Source organism: Falco rusticolus, chromosome Z (genome assembly GCF_015220075.1).
Source record: "Falco rusticolus isolate bFalRus1 chromosome Z, bFalRus1.pri, whole genome shotgun sequence".
Taxonomy (NCBI): Eukaryota; Metazoa; Chordata; class Aves; order Falconiformes; family Falconidae; genus Falco; species Falco rusticolus.
The window spans coordinates 12,151,454-12,175,334 of record NC_051210.1 but is presented as its reverse complement, the minus strand read 5'-3'; the positions used below and the strand labels follow the sequence as shown (position 1 = coordinate 12,175,334).

Genomic DNA, 23,881 nt, shown 5'->3' with positions numbered 1-23,881 from the left:
ACTACAAGTGTGGCAAGGCTCTGCTTCATGCTGCCATTACAACTGCTTAGAACTGTGATGTACGTTTTTTAAGAAACATTTCACTAGTCACATAGTATGAGACTGTGGGGGGAAATTTGTTTGGATTTTTTGTTAATAAATTGATACTATTTCAGATCTGCCCTCTGGCAGCTATATCCAAGAAGATATATCTCATTGTTCCTATCTCTGTGAGGCAAACGAAAACTGCTGCGACATCATGGCAAGCTGTAAATGTGGCACTCACACTGGCCAGTTTGAGTGCATCTGTGAAAAAGGATACTATGGGAAAGGACTACAGCATGAATGTACAGGTGAGTCGCACATCTCAGTGCTCTGCTTTCTCTTGGTGTCCTGAATACACGGTTGATCTATCTGAGAGTGAAAAGTTCTGTTTGGGTTTATGGCTATGAACCTGGATCATAATGCATTTGAAGCTGTTGAAAACTCTCTAACTGAAGACATAGAATAGCTCTAGCAGTCAAACTCACGTCATACCTTGTCTCCAAGGTATGGCCCAAACTGATGCACAGAAAAGAAGTAAGAATAGGGCAAATGTTCTGACACAGTAAAACTTCCCTAAAACACAGCTCACAAGTAATTTGTGATTAGAGTTTACCAAGTATGAGGTAATGACTTCTGTTTTTAGTAAATTTTCCTTCATTGGTTTTGTTGATCGCTAGTTGAACTTCCATAAACTTTCTTGTTTGGAGAGGGGCTGTGTTACACAGGTCTCTGCAGGATAAATCCTTGGTGAACCTTACAGTCAATTAAATGTTCTTTAATTCTCTTTTGTTGACTTTCTGTTGCTAAAGAGAAAGAACACATTTGGATCACTAAACAGAAACTTGTCACATTTTGCTAAGATTGTTGTTGTTGTTACTGCTTTTTGGACGTTTTTTTACTAGTGTGCTTTCAAAATCTACAGTTGAAATAACAACAATATACAGTTCTTTATTGTCAGAGAAGGTATGCAGGTTTTATCCAACTCCATTGATTTTTCTAGGACAAAAGTTTCAAAATTGCTAGAGCATATCTGAACTCTGTTACATTTGCTTTGTAAGCTGGACAAAAGGAGTATTTATAATCAAGTATTTATCAACTAAAAACAAAATACAGTATTTATATTAATCTTGTTTGTATTTGCATGTTATCACTTACATTATGCATATCACAGTTCTCATGGGATGTTTCCCCATGAGATGTGAACCCAGTGTGCTGGATATATGGATTATGGTTGTACAGCTGTTTATGAGGACCATGCTGCTTTTTTAAATGTGATTTTCATTACATGTAGGGAGTCTCTTGATGTAACTTGTAAAGAGTTGATAGTTCTGTTCAGAGAATAGACACAGGCAGGTTTATGGCTAAGAAGCTGAAGAATTCCTCCAGGGGAAGGTGTGATGGAGATTGTGATGGCTGTATTCCTGCACAAGGAGGATTATAAGGATACACTGAGGGATCCAGACTTTACATAAGCACATGACAGGGTAAAGGTGTTGTCTGTCACCAGGGCAAGAAAGGTCTGAGATACCCCAGTGTTTGTGTTGGGAAGTTGACCATTATACTCCCTACCAATTCACAACTTGTAATTCACGTTGTGCCCTTGGAGTATCTTTCTATTGTTCTGTATTAAGAGAAGTAGGTAAGCAGGAATTCGTTGGGTTTTGAGTGCAACATGAGTAAAGGAAAGGAGAGTCAATCTCAGCACTGACACATTGGATCAGATTTCTGTTCTATGTAAGTGGGTGCAGCTTCCTTGTGTGCTTAATTAAGTCTAAATGAAGATAGACTGTTCCATTTTGCTTATTTTCAGTTGTAATTGTTTCAGACAAAATAAAATTTTCATCATAACTTTTTCTTTTGTATTTCAAGTAATTTCCTCCACCTTGAGTCCTCTAGTAGCCTATTGAACAAAATAAATGCAGCACTTCTGCCTTTGTCAGTAGTTTGTATCATTAAATATTGTTCCGAGCTATTCCTAAAGATAGTGGGCCTATCATTTTAGAGTTACCCTTTCTACATGAAAGGATGTTTTGATGGGGTGAGCATACCTTTTCAGTGCCATCAAAAATGATAAAAGTCTGATTTCTTTAAGTGGGTACTCTGCAGCTGCAGAGGAAAGTTTCATTTTGACAGGTGCTTCTAAACTAATTTTGTAAAAGGGGTTGGTACTAGATACACAGCAAATAAGCTGATGATTGCAGCCATCTGTTGTATATTTGAAGATAATTGAAGATGCATACATATATTTTAGGGAAAATACAACCTGAATAACTCCAGCCCATTCTTTAAAATGTGTCTGCTTTGCTCAGCTGTTGTATTCTCCTTTAAGACAGGCAGAAACAAAAGGTGTTCCTTAAACGATAAACAGCATATTTTGAATTATTTTATTCTGAAAAGCATTCCAACCTTTTTTTTAAACATTTCTCAGCTGAGCATATCTGTGGATTTGTAAAGCATGAGGAATCTTAAGAATGCATCTTAACTTATCTTCACTATATAATGTGCAGGATGACTTTTGGCAAGTTAACAGTGACAGGACTTACATTTTAATTGGACTGCTTTTAGCTTTTGATTGATTAAACTGTGGTTTACTATGTTTACCTAATATAGTACGGCTTTTTTTAAGGAGTTTTCATTAGGACAGGAGAATGTTCTTCTGCAGTGTATCTGTTGTTTTTGCTATTTTAGTTATTTTCTGTATGCTCTTGTGTATACCACCTTACTGTTTGTGGTTTTGGATGTGAGGCATCAGGGTAACTATGTAAAAATCTTAAACAGTTTTTTAGTTTCCTGATTACTTGAAAACATTGTCTAGAAAGCCTCCATAAAATAAACAGGAGTCACATACTTTGTTTAGTGATCCAAAAAGCAGAAATGGTCTTCAGTGTCCCCCTCCTGTTTTTTCTAATATTGTTGATGATGTGCCACAGAAAGAAGAACAGACTGACTGTTCTCTACTTTAAAAAAGCAAACCATACAAAAACTTCTTGGCCCATGCTAGGAGCCTCATGCAGCAAGAAACAGCTGTGACAATGTGACAAAGGAAGGGAGGAAGAGGAAGAACAGAGGCAGTGTCAAAACTGGTCCCAAGTACTGTAGAGTACATGAACACCTCCTCTTCAAAACCACTTTTTTTGACTCCTTCCTTTCCTTGATTACAAATGTTGACTGTCAAATTAGAGACAACCAAGTAAAAATAAGTCTGTGATTTCCACTAAGACTTTGTATTCCATTCCACCAATAAAAAGGTGGGCTGCTCAAATCAACTGCTTGTTCCATGGTAAAGTAAAACAAATGTCCAGATCTCCATTTATATCTTCTTCCCTGTCTTAGGAAGTTAAGGAATATGTCTTTAACACAGCCCTTTCACAATTTTTTTTCAGCAAGATTCCAGAGAAAGTTCTTTTTTAAGTGGGCTCTTGGCTTTTGGATGGCCTTTTAGATTCATGATGATGCAACTAAAGGATGCACATTGTGTTTCTCATCAGTTACATCCTAAGCAGAACAACAGTTACTGGGGAGTTCAGAAAACTGTTGTCTTACAACCACTTCTTCTACAGTTAACAACTTTACAATCACTTTCTTTTATCTAACATGTGGACCCCATTTTTTGAAGATGATGTGCAGTTGGTGGGGCAGAACTAATACATTAAATGCTTGTAGTCTATTTTAGTTATTCCTTCTATTATTTATTTTTGTTCCTCTACCTGGGCATAATTACTCAAGTGTAGAATTTCACCATATATTTGAGTATTCAATAGGTTGCCTAAGCTTTGATTTAGGAGCATGCAGCATACCAGTTATCATCTGCACAGCCACTAGGGCAACAGTTTTGTCTACAAAACAGCACACAAAGAACCTTTCCAATGAAAATTGAAATAACATGAAAACTTTTACGAATTTTAATTCAGAACACATTCACTGAAAAGACTTTAAACTCTGAGGAAATTTAGATCCAGCAAGGCAGGGGAGATTTGCATTTTGTGGTTTGTTGGATTTTGGACCCAATTTTCAGCTGAGCATTTTATTCCATGAAATTTTCAGGATTGTTCCTATGGAGAATGCAAAACAAAACCTGATGTTCATGAGTTGGATAGCTTTCTAGTTAGAAAAAGAGTATATGGTTTTTTTATTTAAGATACTGCTGCAAGTTCTTTTCTTAGTCAGACAGGAAGCACTTTAATTCTAGGGGTGATTCTAGTGGCCTAATTAAAGAAAGCTAAACATCTGTTCTGCCATGCTGTATCCTTCCTCCCTTTTCATAGGAGGTTCTACCCCCTCTGAGTCTGGGTCACCCTTTCTCAACACTCTGTTTCAGGAGGTGTTTCTTTAGCTACCCTATAGGAATTACTAGCTTAATGAAGCTTTGCTAACCATCCTGAACTTGTCATAGTATATGTGGAAATTCTTCATAAGTTTACAAGATCTCTCCAAGCCCCAAGGCATCCAGGATTAAGAACACATACCATAACATACACTATGCTCTTCAGCAGGTGCCTGTCATGGATCTGAAGGAGAACCACCAGGAACAGTCTGAGATTCCACTAGTAGTTGATAGACAGGGAGGGGAAAAAAGAGCAAGAAAGGGAGTGTGAAAAAGATGGTGTATAAAGTTTCTCCAGCTATGGTAAAATCTTAGGCTAAATTTGCCTGTTGAATGTGAAGGTTTGAATTGGTTCACAGAACCGCACATTTTCAAGCAGTAGAACTTAGTCTTGCTGTCTCACAAGGCAGTGCCATTTCATGTTTTCTTCTATTGAATCTGCATCTTAAAACAGGACAGGAGTTTGTTTTAGTTTGTCTTCTCTCATTTGTTTTTAATTTCTAAATTTTAAAAAATACTTTTCAGTTTTTGCCTAGCTCTCACAAAAAGAAGGCTTCTCCTGAGACACACAGCCATTAAAAACTGGCTAAATCAAAGGAGCATCTCCTTGAGGAAAACGTCAAATGGTTGCTAATGTGTTTTGTGCCACATCAACCTGCAGATCTTGATAACCAAAAGAAGAAAGTAAATAAGATTTTTAAGCAATTAAAATAACTTTGATTACAGCTGGACAAGGAAGCTGGGATGTACACACGTAAGGAAGCATTAATGCCTATAAAACCTGAGCAGTTTGGAGAGACTTGGTGTTGGACTCACCTACTGTAGAGACAGAAAAGCTTGACTGGAGAGTCTTTGCTCTGTATACAACACCTGGCAGTCCATAATTCTCCCCTTTTGCTTAACAGCTCTCTAATAACGAACGCTTTCTGTAACCCGTTTGGAGGATGGGATACCTTTGTATATGTTACTCTTTTATTTTTAATTAATTTTAAAAGTGCTTCTCCCAAGTGGAGCCTTCCTCTGTTACAGCCTCTCTTCAGTGGCTTTTTGTTTGTGATAATACGCACAGGTTCTATTGTGAATATATTGTGTTAATCATGACTGGCTGTCATGTAAGAATAAGAGAAAACAAGAAAGCAGGGATCAAAACCAGAAGGAAGGATGCAAAATACCCATGACTAAGCAACAGTGAATGGATGTTTAATTAATACTGGCAAAAACATTCCTTACTGGCATTCTGTATAATTTTTCTTTTTCTTATAAATCTTGTTTGACTCATTATGGGTAGCAATTTGAGCATAACATCGTGATGGTTAAATACAGAAGAAATATAAATAAGTGTGTTTTTCTAGTGAGGTTATCATAACATCAAGAGGGGTAAGTACAGGAGAAATGTAAACTGATCTGGTTTTCCACTGAGGATACTGGAAGACAAGTAGATGAGGAAGGTAGATATAGGAGGCAAGTGCTATAGAAAAAGCTGTGGAGATTTATTAGGTTAATTATCCTTAAAAAAAACTTTTTAAGACTCCAAAAAATTATGCAAGAATATTCATAATTGTTGTTTGCACAAAGACTAAAGGAAATGGCTTTTACAGCTATTTTGTGTGGAAAATAAGTGAGTCTGGAAGCATGCAGACATACTCCTCCAGACATTTTTACATTGAAATCTGCTTTCTCAAAGATTTCTTCCTTGAAGCCCAGTATTTCCTGTTTTGCTTTTGAACATCCAGGTAGAGATTCTCCTGCTTGTTGCTATAGGAAGCAAAGAAAAGGCTGAGTGAAAAATGGATTTGGGTGCTGCAAGATTTTTTCAAAGAGGAGCACACAAAGAGGAGAGAAATTCTTTGTTTTGGTAATTTAAAAGTATGATGTCCATAAATTCTTCATGTCAGGAGGGGTTTTTTGGTAGGAATGACTGACTCTGAGGTTTACGTTAGCTTGCCTGATACTACGGTAGTTTTGTTTGCATTTTAAGTGGCTTCTGGCACCAAAGTATTTTGTTTCCCACCTGTACAACCTGCTTGATGAAGATGGGACATTTCTGGCAGTGGAAGCTTCTTTTGTTCCTTGAAGCCTTATGACTTTATACCCACAGAGTGATACTGAAAAGGTTCCTGAGACACAGTGTGTATGAAGCGATAGATTTTGTCAGGTACTGAAGTGTTTCTTACTGCACTGTGAAAACCTCAATGATCTGCTTTCCCCATGTGAAGCCTGTGAAGTGAAACAGTAGCAAAATATTTTTTCAAGTATATGTTTTATAAATATAAGTAGGAAAAAACCTGATGAGGTTGGGATTTTATTTATCTTTCTTTAGGGATCTAAGTATTCACAACTCAGGTGGAGCAAATCATGAGACTTGCTTGGGGTTTTTCCTTCGTTTTGGTGGAGTATTGTTGTTTTGTTTAAGATTGTGAAGCTCATCATTTCCAAAATGGAATTTTAATCCAGATACAGTCCATCAGAAAAACTCTTTAATAATCTCTAGAGTGAGGCAGGGAGCTTTCCAAACCATCATAGAAATGTTGAAGTTTTAAAATCTAACCAATGGCATTGCTTGCAAAATTGTAGAAAAAGAGCTTTTCTTCATCAGTTTGGTACAAGTTTTTTCACCTTAACAAATGACATGTCCAGCTACTGGTGTTTTTTAACCGTATCCATGTTTTTGATAAGCCTGTTGAAGTAAATGAGTGCTTCCTCTTATAATACTGTTAATGAGTTTTGGATCAAGTCCTTGGAAAGGAGTGACTCATTTTTCTGTCTTCTTCAGGCTTGATGTGTCAACTTATACATATCTTCTGTTGCAAAAATAAATATTTTAAGTAACATGATAAGTAATATGGATAATTATTATTTCACTGATATATGATTTTTCTAACTCTGCATGATATAGCTTGTTTCCTTTGCATTTAAAACTGAACTGTCATGAAGAAAGAAAACCCTGAAAACCTGTGTATACAGGCACCGTTTCTGAGGAAATCCTTTCAAAACAAAGTTATAGGTTAGAGATTAAAACCCAGATTCAATTTTGACATGTGCAGACCAGAAAAGGAGAGGTGTAATTTTACATCTGTATACAGTATTGAAAAACATCTTGTCCTTTGCAACTAGATGTCATCTGAGGCTTTAGAAAATAAGTCTCTGTGCTTTCTTTTGTATTCAGTACAGAGCTATTTCTGAAATAAATTTGATGAAAAGTTGGAAAGTGATGCACAAGTTACCCTTTTTTCCTTATCTTGGAAGTGACTTGTCCTGGTCACCTCAGGATGAAAATAATGCTTCTGGCAAGTATATATATATACTTTATATATATATATATATATATACTTTATATATATATATATATAAAAAAATATATATATATAAATACATATATAAAGTATCTGGCAAGTTCATAGGTGCAATTCAAGGAGAAAAATCAACCATGTGGAGGGCTTGAGAGGAGCAGAAACTGTGCTCTGAATAGAAATAGACATGACATAGGAATAGTCTCTAGCTTTGTGTGCCTTAGGCACAGACTTAGGCTTCCCCTTGAGCGCCTAAGCTTTCCTTTGGCCACAGTGCAGCCATTGCAGGTGGCCATCACAATGAAAAAGGCTCCAAGTGTAAATACAGCACCAGCTAGGTTTAGCCGTTAGTTAAATGACTGTAAAACCTCTACTGTTAAGCCTGGCTTTGCCTTGAGTCTCTAGACAGGATAAAAAGCAGGCTGTCTTACCTTACCTTGAGATTTTACATGGTTTGAAAACATCTTTCCTTTTCCAGCTGTGCAATCCTTTAATAAGCCTTTGTCTGGTCTTGCAGATTTGGAAATCATTTTCAAGATTAGGACTTGCATCATACCAGGCACTTACTGAAATAATTGTATGTCCATGGAATCCCTTAATTAAAAGGTTTTTACTGCAACATTCTTTGGTCACCCCTATGGATTACATGGTGTCATCTTGCCTTCAATACCTTTTCAGGAACACATAGCCAGGATGTTTTCACAGGCACACATGCACACATATTATTCCTGAACTTGTGCCAGTTTTGCAAATTAAAAGCAGACATTTTAGCATTCTGTGAACTTTTAAGTAGCTTTTGTCCTGGAAAAGGAAAACCAAAAGTACTTGAAAGAGTGCATCACGGATAAAATAAGATGGCAGTATACAGCAAAGGGTGTTAATTACTGAAATGAGGAGAGAGGTTAAGAGACTTAGAGCTTGTTTTAATTAACTGTTTGGTTCCTAGTGGCTCTTCAAGGCTCCAGAGCATCACCTTTAAGTACTTAAGTCATTCCCAGGATGTAATTTGCACTACAATTAACTCTAAAGGTTTAATAACCTTAGTGCCTGTGCCTCTGAGGTTGTGAATAGGTATCAGGATTCCTAGCTTCTTTAAGTTGCTCACAAAGTCTTGTCAAAGCTGATCCATTTAACCAGAATGGAGCACAGCACTCTTAAGGTGACAGACTCGTGCAGTCACTGTGTCCCTGCATTTGGAGTTTGATGGATTGCACATGGTGTGTTTGTCATTTGGTCAAACAAATTTGAGTCTTAGCTCCCAGGATCAGTTTCCAATTGAATGTGGAATGTAGGATTTTTTTTAATTTTATTTTATTTTAAAATCTTTGCCTTGATGTGTGCTGTGATAGTTACTCAACCCAGGCCAGTGATTATTGCAGAGTGTGTTCTCTGTAAGAATGAGTACTATTCCTTTCAGCATTATAAGTAAAATTGTCTATTTCTCTTCCAATAGGAAGCAAATACTTTGTATGAAATGCAGCTTGCATAATTTAGCAAATGTTCAGAAATGGTCATTTGTTAATTGCCGTGGGTTTGCTGAGGGGGAGAAGAAAAATGTAGAAGCAAAGGTGCTTCTACACCTTCTATATGTTCTACATGTAGAACAAAGGTGCTTATCAGGTCATAACCCACAGCTAAATAAGTCTTTGGAGATTTTGACCTAAAGAAGGTCTTTCAAGGGATATTTACCCAAAAGGCAATATAGATGTTGCTTCTACTACCTTCTATTTGGCTGCCACCATTATAAAACAGTAAAGACAGTAGCAAGAAGGGGTATGATGGCTTTTCTGTTGCCTCTCCTATTCACTCCTGTCCAGCTGCCCTGTGCTCTGTATGGAAGATTGGCAGGTTCCACAGATCATTTCACAGTCAGTTCCCCGGGAAGAAGCCTTCTCTTTGTCATCTGCAGCTATGCTCCTCACTTCTCCCACCGTGCAGATTCTATGTTTCTCCATTCTCAAGGGTCCAGAAGTACTTCAGATGCTGGTACCAGTCCAGCAAAGGCAGCAGGCAGCCAGTAGAGTATGCTGGAAAAAACACCGTGATGAAAAGATGGCAAAAGCCTACTCAGCTTGGAGAAGAATTAGGGCAAATAGATTGCAGACATTTTATGATAAGCTCAATCTATCTGCCAGATATTCAACAGCCAGAATGGACAGGAGCAGTTTGGTCTGCTGTCTTCTAATCAGCCTCATTTTCTTCTGTCACTCTAAAATCTACTGCAGATGTTCCAGCCTTCTCACCCAGAAACAGTGCTGACTGCCTGGTGGAGTGTGACCAGGTTCCTTGAGAATGAGAGAGCAGCAACACAGATCAGTTTCATCAAACAGGAAATTGGTTTCTTCTGGTTCTTGTTGGTGTTTTGATGAAAACAGAAATCAGGACTTTGCACAGAAATGGGAACGTCTTCAGGCCAAAACCCTAGGGTTTAATTTGTTACCATGCAAAACAAAGCCAGACCAGCAACTCACACTTCCAGTGCAGATGTTTTAGTAGGGCTGACATCTGAAGGTAGTTTGAGGAGTTGAATTTTTCTCCCTGTCTGAAATCTATTAAGTATAAATTGTTTTCCTCCACAAGAATGGGAAGAATGAATGGACCTTTTTTTTTGGGGGGGGGGGCGGGGTAGGTGGGGTAACATTGGGGTGGGGGTGGAGTTGAGAAACATTGATTTTACAGAAGTGTGTGTAATATAATCAATTGGTCTAGTTATAATCATGTTGTTTAGTTTGGACCTGACAGATCTGAAACAAAACCCAATACAATTAAGCACTAAGTTGCAGTTTTTCGTTGTTGAAAAGCATAGCGGAATGGCAAAATCTCCATCTGTGTAGGTGTGTGCAGCTGTATTGATTTTATGCAGAGTTGCACCCTATTGTGACAACCTAAAATCTGGCTCCTTCTCTTGGCCATGAGGCAAATCTGCTGGGTTTTTCTCCATGAGAGCAAAAGAGACATTCTGAGGATAGATAAAAAAATAAGCAGATTTTTGGCCCCAAAAGTTCAAGCAAAGGGTGTTCCCTTGTAAATGCCATAGTAAATACCCATGCAAAGTTTCCATCTTCTTCTGGTGTGTAGTTTGTTTCTCAAAAAAGAATGCCAGAAGATAAAGTACAAGAACTTTCCTACATTGGGGCTGCTAATGCTGCATGGTTTTTTTCTCAGATCATTGCTATTAATTCCAGCCTGTTTTGTTGGCTGGGGCTTCATGGAATAGTCTAGAGTATAACATTCCTATTACTATTCTCAGGCTTCTCTTCAGCTCCAGTTTTTGTGATTTTATGACAGAAAAGTGCTTGCTGTATTCTGACTGTGTTCCCCTAGAAAAACTCTTTTATCTGGAAATACACATAGGTGGTATTAAAAACGGCTAAGAGATAGAGACAGGAAATGCCAGTGTTCTGGTGAAATGCAGAAACACCTACATCTACACAGGCTGGGAATACTCTTTAAGTCACATTAATTTAAAGGCATATATTTATATTCTGAGTTTAATGTCTGTAAAAACACCTGGAGCTTTGGAGGAAAATGTTGACCCGTTTTTTTTCTTCCTGTGCCTTGTTTCACACTTTGCCCATCTGCTGCCCACAGAGCATCCCACAAAGCCTAGTAGGTCTGGGAGCCGCAGTCTGCTAAAGCCTGCTGCAATAACTTTAGCATCGTAGGAGACAAGCCCAGTGGGTCTTAACAGTAGCGACGGTGTGTGTACTCTGGGGAGTCCAGGCCAGTGTAGAGGTACTCTAGTACCTTTAAATACAGCAGCTAACTAATTTAAATCTTATGCATCTTTTTTATATCTGTGGCACAGAGGTGCCGTAGGTCTCAAGACAGACGGTATGGGAGAAAGGGTTGCATGCAGGAATATGAAGTGCTGCAGAAGATGCTCTTTCAAGTAATTGAGTTCACAGGACTAGGTGTTTCGAAGTGCAAAAAGGAGAATGGAGGGCTTAGTAGCCTTATTCTGAGGAGTCTTGGTATCAACACAGAACATAAGGAATGCTTGCCAAACCTTGTGATTATACACCAGAAGAGCTACATGTAGTTTCTTTTGGACTTCCATTACTATCTGTCTCACAGAAGCATTACTTTGTACACCTAAATATACTCTGGTCCTTTAGACCTGTCAGCTTAGCAAAGAAATATCACCTGAGGTGCAAATACATAGGTTCCCTCTTTTGAGAGTTTATGTCTCTGCCTCGGCATAGTGAGGATCAAAACATGCTGTCATTTGCAAATTCCTTCACTTCAATTTTTATGTCATAGTGAATTGTAGAGGAGTAAAACACGTATGTAAATATTGCTCTTTTATTTCTGAGTGGAAATTCAAAATATAATGCCTTACAAAATACAACACCATTTTTAAAACATGGCACTTCTGTGAGTACCCATATTCTTCCTGGTTAGCCAAAAACACTTCAAAAAACTGTCCCAGTGGCAGTGCAGGGTGGTGGTTAGGTCATGGCATAGGAGTACACAAAGGCAAGGGCAGCTGGTCTTCACTAGTGACTTGATTTCAGCAGTGGGAGTAGCAAAGTTATATATGGCTTTTTTAGGTGGACCAGTAGCCCACCTTGTGTCCACAGTCCCAACTCATGAGAACAGAAGTAATGTGATTACAAAAAATGAGGAGTATATCAGACTCGGACACTGAGGCACCATCTGCCAGTGTCTCTTCAATGTAGCAGTAGCTGAGGGTTACCTACATTCCTATTTTTTCCACCACTTAGCACTGACGCTCCTTTTCAGTACTTATCCATGATAATGGTTGTCCTAGCCTAGGTGCCAGTTTGGCCTAGAAGCAGTACTAAGCTGTGCTATGGCCCCAGGAGCACAGTTTGCATGGCCCTCAGTTCCATTTGACAAATGAGATGTTACGTTCTGCCAGCCTCCAGGATTCTGCTGTCTTCACTGTCCTAATAGCTTTTCACCATCACCAGCAGTTCTTCAGCAGCTGCCTGAGCACTTCCCACTATGTCACAGGCAAGATGGCAAATTGTACCCTGAGAACATAAGGGAAGCCCCTTATTGTACTTTGGTTGCCTCACTCCTTTTTAACTACCTATCCCTCAAGATGCAGGTAATAATTACAGCTGTTACTTGTCTGGTTTTTGCCTCAAGGCTGAAGCACAGACAAGGATGAAAGCTAACAAGTTCAAAGTCTGTGAATGTGATGCTTCACAAAATTGCCTGTAATGCCTTAAATTTCACTCCCAGTGATGCTGGTTTAATTTATTTTCACTGCTTTTAAGGTCATTTTTGGGAGGCCTCCTGTGTTGAAATAGAAAGTGCAGTGCCTCATACATTCCTACATCAGAGAGATAGTTTGTCATCTGTTGCTTGCATCCCTCACTGTTTCACAGTCTGCAAAAGTGCAAGAAATTAGCCAAGAATTTGGCTCCAGCTCAGGAGAAACTGGGGTATTTTTAGACAGCGTTAATTATCTGTGAACCTAACTAATTGGAATCAAGCGCTGTTTAGGAATAGAATTTCTAGTTAAAAATCAGTGGTTTAATAATCATAAGTCCTAGGTCCATTACACAGTGATTTAATTGTTACTGCTGCTTGCCTTTTCTTCATTTTTTTTTTTTTTTTTTTGCTTCAGGTTGCAGTTAAGAATGTTTCTCCTCCTTATTCTCCATCTCTGCAGGTGTAGATGGCCTTGTTTATGGCAGAGGAGATCAGAAAAAAGGCATGCATTTAGAAACAGTAGGACCAGAAGTGTGGCAGACCTTTTTCCTCCTGAAACATACAAAGGATCTCTCACTGCCCTTTAGAAAAAGAACAGGTGATTCTGCTTCTCCAGGGTGTAAAAATACCTTTGAAGCTGCAAAGAGGATACAGAAGTGGGACACAGAGCACAGTTTCACTTTGTTGTACCTTGGGAGTTCTTGAAAGAATCTCACTCTGCTGTTTCTCTGCTCCCTTTCTGGCAGCAGCAGCAGACTATTTCGTTCTAGTTTAAACAACTGAACTTCACTAAAGCCTTCAGATGTTACAGGTTGCTACTTTAGCAAATGTTTGGTCAGTACTGATAGCAAGAAGAGGCCTTATGAACACATGACTCACAAGCCAGGGATACCTACTTTATGAGAGAACTCCTGCATTGCAGAAGGTTATTTGCAGAGAGGCTAAGCAATGAAGACCAGGTCAGTGCTCTTCAGTGTGGGATGCAAACATGTTGTTCAGAAATGTTTTAATGGAGGTTCTTGACGGAAGGAAGCTTTGTTAGACAGAGGAGTAAGGCTTTGTGTAAGGTTGTGGTACTGCAACGTAGTATTTTTTGCCTTTAATCTTTTTACCATAGCTTTTGGAGTAGCAAAGTTCACTTCCTTGGCAGGCACAGGACTTAGTACTTAAAACATGTTGCTTCAGTTCAAATCTGAGATGACCCTTTTGCTCGCAGCTGACTTGCTTTTGCAAGAGTCAGATCCATCCTTAAGAATTTGCTTTATGGCTTGCAAAGAAATGAGAGAGGAGAAGGAAAGGGAAAATGGGGGAAATGAAGTGAGAAGCAATCACTTTTCCAAATGTTTCTTAAGCAAGCAGCAGTTAATAGTGAGCACAGTTATCTAGTTGTTCTCTCAGTGCTCTTGCTTTCTGTAAACAAGACTCTGTTTTGATCTGCATATTGAGATAATGTTGAAAGAATTCAGGAGATCCTGTCAGTTTCCATAGGAGTTTTGCATGAGGAACGGAGAATGGGATTTATGGCATTTTTCACAGTAAGTCATGGGTATCAGTAGTGATTCCAGGAATCAAGTAGAAACTATAACATTGAGATTACAACAGTTTACTGAACTCTGCATGGGGATAGCTGAGCTAGTTTCACAATATGTAAAAAAAAAAATAAAAAAAATTGGCAAACCAACCACTTTTTATTGTCTGATTACTGGCCTGAGCCATTGCATGTGCTTCAGTTCTCTTAAGTTAATCAAAAACTGTCTGACTTCTACCCTGGGCTGCTAAGTAAATAAACGTGGAAATAGTGACATATGTTCTCCATCTGCACAGTCATGTGCTATATCTTCAGTGCTCAGAAATGTTACTTAATAGGAGTATAATCACTGTTGTTGAAAAGTATATTTAATGATAAAAATAAGGGATGTGGAAAAGAGGCCAAGTTTGGCACCTAATGCAGTAGTGACAGTTTATTGAGGGTCTGGCAGAAATGGCTTCACTTTCCTGTTTATAATAGCTTTTACTTGCTGCATTCCCCATCTGTTATTCAGCAACTGGAACTACTCTGATCTGCAGAGAAAGGAGACAGGAATAGGTATCTTTTTTTTTCCTTTTCTTCATGATCATATATACTGACAGCTGGTGAGAGTGGGTGTTGGAGACAACAGCAGAAAGGGAGCATTTCATATTAGACTAGGAAATAATTCAGGACCATACAGGGTTCTGTTAATATTTTGCCAGAGAGCATATTCACAATTTGTGCTTGGATGCGAAAATCTGAGGATGTGGAGTCTCTGACTTCCTGGATTCCTCATGCAACTTGCAGTTCTCAGGAAGGCCAGTTTACTGATTCAGTTTGACCAGAGAGTCATTTTTAGTTACACTTTTAAGTTCCAAGAATCATTGAACACAAAACTGTTCCAAGTTGCTGAGCAGGTGAACACAATGGATATGGATCTTGAACCACCAGGCATATTCTTTACTGCAGAAACCTATCAGTGTTGTGAAGCTTGGGGTGCTTTTGTTGACTTCTAAACTCTAGTCCCTAATAATTACCTTTCAAGGTGTCCCAGGAGAAGGTGATCTGCTGAGTTATCTCTGTAACTCGAGGCTGTTGCTCCCTGCTTCTGGAGTGTAGGCTGTGCTGAGCAAGTGCTGCCTGAGTTGTGGTAAAAAAAAAAAAAGCATGTCCCAAGAGTTGTAGACAGTGGAGCAGATTCTCACTTCTGTCCATCTTTCTCTGGGTGTAACAGATCAGGAGCTGTTAACCAATTGTTTTTTACCCAGCCCCATCTCAGATGTCTCTCAGATCTCCAAGTAGTCACTCTTCCCAGTTGTGGATAAAGGAGGACTATTTCTTGCGTGCCAGTGTGTGCATCTAGCTCACGTGAAAGTTAACCAAGCAGCCCATAGTGCAGCCCAGATGGAGCTTTTTCACTTTTCTGATGCATCTAACTAACATCACTGGAGATTTGGTCTACCAATAATTTTGGCTCTTTGGGCATCTAGTCCAACCTGTTAGGGAGGTGATGGACTGGTGGATTTGTTGGTACAATGAGTAGTAATGAGAAAGTAAGAAAAAGTATGACATGACTTTGCTCCCTGCATCTGATTTGAATCCCTACCCTGCATATTCATCGTTTTCTTGGCCCTCCCTTTTCCTCCTTTACCCAGAATCCTTTTTGTCAGCTGAAAAGAGGAGTTACTTGTTACACGGTACGATGGTTGAACCAGGCCTAGAGAAAACTGGGCCTGCAGTGCCTTCATATGAGACAGGTACTAGATCTCTGAAACAGCTATTTGCTCATCTCTGTGTAGCACAAACTAATTAAGATTTTGGGGTTCTTTTTAATGGCACTGGCTTTACTTCAGCCTGTCTGTATTTTTTTACAGTTTTGTAAAAGCAAAAATATAACTTCACAGCAAGTATATTAAAATCGCAAATAAGTGCACCTAGGACAGGATGGTGATGTTCCTTTTCAGTGTTGATGAATTTAAATAGCAGGAAGCTATCCAGAGATGCAAGTAATTTTTAACAGTACTATTTAGAACAACATGTGCTGTCACATCAGCAGTGATCAAGGTTTACTGAGGAATGTGTGTCTGTGATTATGGTGAAGACCATGTCCAGAGAAGCCTACTATATAGTAGTTCTGCTCTGAGCAAAGCATTTTCAGAATTTAATTTCCACTTGTAATTAAGGGTCTGATGGTGTGCAAACTTTTGGACCCAAAGTCTTCACTTGCATGTAAACTCATAAATAATCTCTAGTTGAATGGCAAACTTTACACAATCAACTAAGTTTCCCAGAAGGACCTTTTTGTATTTTCAGAATTCGTTGTACACTTTTAGCATGATAGGTTTTAGAAATATGCAGGGACATGAGGACATAAATAAGTATCCAAGCTCTAAAATCAAAAGTGCTGGTATAAGCTGATATCCACAGCTAATAAGCATATTTATGTTTGTGTTGGGTATGCCCTCCGAATGTGTCACTAAGGCTAGATTTGATGTGTATGCAAACAGCTCACCTATAAACACTATTTAAAATGCCAGTGAAATTTAAGCCAAAATAGCTTCATTTTAATTCAGTACATGAATGCCATTTGTGTGTATACAAATTGCACAAGTTGTCAGGATATATCTTGTAAATTTGTGGCTTGAAATGAAGCATTGGTAGGCTTCTTTTTAAATTACAATACAGTACATGGAATCAGAATTTTCTTTTTTTATTCCTGAGTAAGCCCCATGCTTTGGAGACAAAGAGAGAAGTTACCTTCTGTAAAAGTGTACATGGTAGTCTTTATTTTTATGTTTGTAAAACATTTAAAATAGTTTTCAAAGCTCTGTGTCCTTGCAATGGACATGTGTGGTTGAAGGATGACTCTGTTTAAGGCAGTCACCATGTTTTTAACATATATTAGTTGGTCTGCTTTTTATAAATTTTAAAACTGGGCATAAATGGTTTCTTTATACATTCCCAGTACAACTGGTATTACCAAGGAGGATATTTTGTAGTCAGAATCATTGCTTTGCAGTGATCCTGTCTAAATATGCTAGACCAGGGGTCCTTGAACTATGGCCCATGGGCTGGATACGGCCCCCCAGGGTCCTCAATGCGGCCCCCGGTATTTACAGACACACACACCCCACCCCACCCCGGGGGCTGGGGGGGAAACCAAGCAGCCGCAGATGGCTGCCTGCCACTGCATCCGCGCCGGCCCCCTGGTTAAACAGTTTGAAGACCCCTGTGCTAGACCCAAGCCTACTGAAGGATGGTCAGCACAGTTGCGGCTCACAACCAGATCTCCCTGTGAAAGAAGGTCCTTTTTGGCATCCTAACTTTTACAAGTTGTCATATCTTTTGGGCTTATATACTTCAGCAGGCAGATTGTTCCCCACACTGGGTATGCTTCAGGTACTGAGATAGGATGTTCACCCAAGGGACTACATCTCCTTCCAGGCAACTTTGCAGTTCTGTCCCATGGGAGAGGATCCAAATTTCTCATTTTTACTGTGAACAAGTTATTGCTGCTGAAAGTTTGTTGTGATTGTTCAAATTACTTAAAGATCTAGAGCTAGATCATCTGAAAGTGGCATTCCAAAAGCTGCAGCCTACTTGGTAGTAGAATGTTACAGTTTTGATACCTGAAAACTCAATAAAAAGACTTGAGTGAACCCTTCCCTATGTATCATATCTATAGCTAAACTTTGGACTTATTTCAGCCTGCTGTCCCCAGTGAGAGGAAATTTGTAAATCTAATAAAGACATGGAGTAAAATACATGTCTTCTCTGTTCCTATTTGATGTAGCTTGTTAAATTGCTAATCATGTTGCTGTGAGAAGGGTGTTTAAGGAATACTGACAAAGAGCAGATGGATGAGCAGGTTCAGTGTTTGAAATTAATGCAGAGCACATGCTGGGGATAACAGGAAATACTAAAGACTTAGCAAATCCTTCCCTGATCTCCACAACTTAAAGGCAAGCTCAAGGTTTTCCTTTACAGTTCCTTTCTTTGTACAAGTCTTACATGTCAAATATTTATTTAACTAAAGCCACATCTTTGCCTATTTTTTGTAATCCTAGCATGCTCCTGACTCATGTTTTTTTTTATGGCACCATACATGTTGCAAACTGCAGAAAGGTGGATTACAGCATCTGCCAAAGGTTTAGATTTTTTTTCTCCTTAGCTTTCTGAAGGCATTTCATGGGCACAAAGTGCCTGTTCTGACAAAACTACAATATAGGAGATTTAAAAAAAAAGTACCTTCCCAGATAATTTAAATGTGACAAGAGCTGTAGCTTCTGGAGGCAGTCTCTACACTAGAGACCCAGAGCGTGGAAAGTCTTTGAGAAGCACGCTTAAAGATCTTCATGTTCAGGTCCAGTGAGGTACATTCCAGAGGCCAGGGTGGACTGTTTTTCTTCTGGCCCAAGCTGAGTATTTACTGGCTTGTTTAAATTCCAGGAGAGAAACCGACAACTGGTTGATTGTTTGGTTTAGTAGAATAGACCTGAAAATTACAGAATCCTGTATTTTTGCAGGTATTTGCAGAATACAGTATTTACAGCAATAGCCAAGAGTTATCACTATGAAATACATGGACAGGGCAGGGACTGCTGAGTTTCGTGCAGTCATGGTTTCCATTATGCTTCCCATGTTATTCATGTTCTTCCCTTGCAGAGGCCACTCGCAAATGAACTGTGCAGCAGCAGAAGAATGTTTTTTTGAGGCAGGAAGGAGGGTTGGGCAGCACTGCATGCTAGTACTACAAGACATCCCGAAGTCTTTCTCATCTGCAGCAACAGGTGGAAAAGCGTCAGGAAGTCTAGCTGCTTGGTGTGGAACAGGGACCTCTATTTCTTCCTTGACACCATGCATTATCTTTGTAAAGCGTATTCTATTTGGTAGGCCATTGTCACAGGGAATACATAACAGCCCCTTGTTCCTAGTGCTGATTCTATAGAGGGTACATGCAGGCCTTGGACAAATCTGATTGTGTAGTACATTGTCATAATGAAAGACACAGATACCAGGGTAGAAAGATGCAGCATAACGTAATGTACTGTAACTTCTTTGTACTTCCTTCCTCATGAAAGTTTTTTACTTCTATTTAGTCAAATAACTAAGCTTTATATAAAGGCCCATTCATGGTGGCAAATCTAAAGCATAGCTGATGGCAAATACACCTACCACAGCCCTTTTTTCACACACGTGAAGATCAGAGTGACATATTTTCTAATTTTCGTGTTATTTTTGCTGTTGCCAAGGCGTAAGAATCTTTGATGAAGTAAAGCAGAGGGAGAAAGAGCCCTCATCTTCAGGCTGTAGTTCTCCTCCAAGGGCATAAATGTAAGTTAATTTGAGGGTTTGGTTGTCCTGATGTTGTGGACTATAGTTTGAAGTAGTTCTAGGCACACAGTGGATCTTCCACATAACTTCCAATGAATGAATGAAAGTACAAGACCGCATATGCCAGGTCAAAAGATCCACATCAACAAAAATCTCCTGTCCTAGTATGTTGAGTAACAAAAACTGAGGAAATAGGGAAAGAACTGAATACAACACCCAGTAATTGTTGTTCAGAGATTCTGTGACCTGTGGATTAAATCATTTTAGTAGACACCAGCAAACCAAAATAAGAACAGATATTCATGGTATACTCTCTGACTGTGGGACAGGTTTACCGCTTCCTTGGGCTGAATGTGTATCTGTGTAATCAGTGTCATAAAAGTAATTACAGTAGCGTGAAATCAGTTTGATTAAATGGAAGACTAGGCTTTCTTCCTCATTTATAAAGTTTGAGGATTGAGTTATAAAGTCTATTTATATATTTGTAATTTGTATCATGGTGTCATTTCATTTAGGCTTTACATATATGGGGGGAAAATGAAAATTAGAGACTACGGTCATCACAGTAGCAGTGTATGAATAGAGCTCAGGTTGATGCAGGAGACAGCAGGATATTTTCTATGTGATTCCTGCCATATCCCACAAAAGATAAACCATTAATCGGATCCTTCATTAGCATCAAGTGTAGAAAAAAATGCTCATGCCAGGGATTACTTAGTATATGTAGTTAGCGGGAGAAATTATGCACCGAAGAAAACACAAAATCCCTCAAATTAATCTTTGAAATACATGGAGTTTGACTCTCCTCTGTCTTACGCTGGAATCAGTGAAGAACAGTTCCATTTCAGTGACTTAGATACACCAGAGTAGTTGGAGAGGAAACTGAGCTTGCCTGCTCTCCCAGGATTTTACAAGATTTACATTTTTAAATACATACAATTTGTACATTCAGAGGAATAGTCGTGGTCCTGTGTCTGAGTAGAATCCTTTGACACATGATCTCTACCTGTTTAAATCCAGACTAGAGTCTTTATGCTGTCGAGTGGGTTCAACACCGCGTGGCTTAACTTTGCCACTGGCTTTAGTATTTGCAGTCTAAAAAAAGCCAAACTGGATAATACAGGTTAAGTGTTTGGTGAATCTCTGAAATACCCTTTGTTTTATGTTGTCACTTTTACGATACTAAATTCTTCTTGCTTGAAGATTATAATATGAGATTTGTTATTATTGTAAGCAGGCAGAGCAGAAGAATTTCACCTGAATTTGAAAGTGTCCTTTGATGTTTGGTGGACTCTCCTAATTTCCCATGTCTATTGTTCAGCTTCAGGCAATGTCTTAAACATACAGTTAATGCTATCAATACATATGTGTTGACTGAAGTGTTTTTATGTCTACCCTTTGGGTCTTTGTTTCTAGCAGACCTGTGTCATATTTCCTTTCTAGTGATTTCTTTTGTACACACAATTGTTTTTGATAGATAAAAGATTAAGAAAGTGTATTCCATTGGTGGCCTAAGAAGTCATCAAGCCCTGTAGTGCTCAAAACCAGAAGAGACCTGCTGGATTTTCTTCCATTTTTTCAGTTAGTTGTATATCCTAGGAGAGCATAACCGAGGAAGAAAGTGCAGGAGGCATGCTGAAGTAAGCCTGTATTATTTCTTTCCCATTTCTGATCAGAGGGTTATTGTACTGTCATTAACATGGACAACAGAATCTGCATGTTGGTGAGTATCTACCATTTCATTAGAGCAGGTTATTGTTGATGACAGCTTCAGTGTGAGCCACCTTTGTGTGCGTGGGGGAGTTTGGGGCTTGTGCTTGTTTTAGTTAGCACACTAATCCTGCTTCCAGATATCCTTTCATTCCTGTATCAAAGAGGTAATCCTCTGGTGTAGCTCAGTGTTCACTATTCTGGTCTCAAGAGGAGAATTACGTTAAAGAATAAGCATTTCCTTGCGAACAATACGGTTCAAATACAGGCAGTATTTAAATCTTTTGTTGAAAAGATCATACATGCAGATATACATATAAGTGTCTTCTCTGTTTAAAGGCTGATACCGTTTCCCCATTTTAAGATTCTTGCCTTTTTTGTCATTCTTGACAGTGCTGGATTGATGCTTATTTACACTGGGGTTCATTTGTACGTGTTTTGAGCCTTTTTATACCATTGCATTGTTGGCAAGGGGAAGCGAACCTTGAAAAAAAATTAAATTGTTTTTACAGATTAGCACTGGAGAACATGATCTCTCCCTGCAGTCAGGTTTTGTGGGTATAAAGGGATGTTAGTGAGTGCAAACCGGTGACTAGAATGCAATGAAAATTTGGCACTGCTTGATTTTCTGAAGACACCCTAAGGAGACACATGTATGATCAGTCATGGATATGGCCATGTGTGCTTTTCAGAGTGCTTGCCCCTCAAGTTCTTTCTTGCCTCTGAATGCATCGCTGTCTGTTGACTTGGGCCATGCTGTAGTATTTTCTGGAGCAGGAGGGGATGGGTCTGCACTCTGACTGGGTCAGGTATAGACAAGTGCAGACTGCAGCAGATGACCAAAGCTCTGCTTTTCCATCAGTGATTTTGGATGGTTTTAACCTAAGCTGTGGCCATGCTAACCATGCTAATATGGCTCTGATGAAAATGCACAGAGGTCAGCATGCTTATGCTCTGTTCTAAAACCAGTCAGGATAGATTGTGTGATCTCACACACTTAGAAATAGTTCTGTAACCGAGTGTTATCTTGTGGAAATTCTGAATGTAGGTTGCGTAGAGTTTTGTAGCTAAATATATCTAAGGGATAGGTAAGGTCAATGAGGAATTCCGGAAGTCAGGCTTGGAGACAATTCTACATAAAAAGCCAGGATAGGATGTAATTCGACTTTTTGGAAAGGCAGTGGGAAGCATTTGAAGCATACAAGAAGAGTCAGGACATTTGCGGAAACTTGTCTTTCCCAGCAGACATAACCATTCTAACAGTATTATTTGCCTCCTGTTGCTTCACTGGAAAGAAGAAATTGTAAGTGTAGTTTCAGAATGAACAATTTTTGTCAAAGCCAGACTGATTCAAAGCCCTAAGTATATTACAGGGTTTCTTGTTAAAAATGCCCACATCATAGAAAGGGTGATTATTTTTATCCCATAGTTTTCAAAACAGAAACAGAAAAGAGCTGCTGCTTCTTCATCTAAGGTGAGGTTGCAAGAAAGAGAGAACTTAGGGGGTTTTTTTTGTTGTTTTGTTGGGTTTTTTAATTAAACACTTCTTTTAGGTGTCATTTTTTATGGCGCTTATAGAACAGAAGAGACTGATTGACTTCAGCTGGCACATGGAGAGCCACTTTGTCATACAGTAGGTCCCTGTATGTACTTCATCACTTTGTGCTAGATAGAATTAGTTTTTAGCAAGCATGCACAGAGACTTCCACAAAGTGCCACAGGGAAGTATTTAATACCTCTGATATTTAGACAGTTTGGAGGTGATCATCTGAAGCATGAGAGAGTGTTTTGGAGAGATCTAATGTCCAATGCGGGATTTCTGCACAGAAGAGAACAAAGAAGCGGTAGCAGTCCAAAAGGAATGTCTTGGGTGGGAAAAGCAGATGAGCTATAGGAAAGGAATCTTTTTGCAGATGCTTTTCCAAAAGTCTCAGAACAAAAATGAAAAATTCCCAGCTCTAATTCTGTTTGGATTTTTCAGCCCTTTTTCCTTCCTGAAATGCTTTGATTTGTACTTATATCTTTTACTGCCTAGCTTAGGCATTTTCACTGTCTTTTTAAACATGAAATCTTTTAAAAAAAAAGATTTGTAAAGCCAATTTACAGCACACAAAATCACCTTTTAACTGCTAGCCACTCAGTTGCTTTCTTCAAAATAAAACTGCAAATTTTTCTGAAAATGAAACAAAAATAACATCTCTGGAAGCCTTTTGAAAGAATCTGCTCCTTCTGGAAAAAAGTACTAACTGTTCATATGGGTTGATTTTTTTTTTTTAAGGTTTAATTCATAAAATTTGGCTTATGAAAGTCAATTCTCCCATGACAGGTGAGAAAAAGGAGGTTAAGGTTTCTTTTGGTATCGTTTTTTGGTTGGATTTTTTTTTCCAGTTGTCTAGAAAGCAGGAAGTTGTTTCCATTATTAAGACAAGAGTTAGAGTATGTTAGCAGTCACAGAACAAACAGAGCTGGCCCAATATCTACCAAAGAAAAGACTGATACTGC

The 23,881-nt window shown here is 38.9% G+C and overlaps 1 protein-coding gene across 1 annotated transcript in view; it reads left to right on the top strand.

Moving 5' to 3' along the window:
• Positions 1-23,881, top strand: part of SVEP1 (sushi, von Willebrand factor type A, EGF and pentraxin domain containing 1) — a 121,436-nt gene that overhangs the window by 17,411 nt on the left and 80,144 nt on the right. Inside the window, exon 3 of the mRNA XM_037373777.1 lies at positions 156-332. Within this exon, the coding sequence (XP_037229674.1) occupies positions 156-332 (177 nt within the window). The remainder of the gene's footprint in view (positions 1-155; positions 333-23,881) is intronic.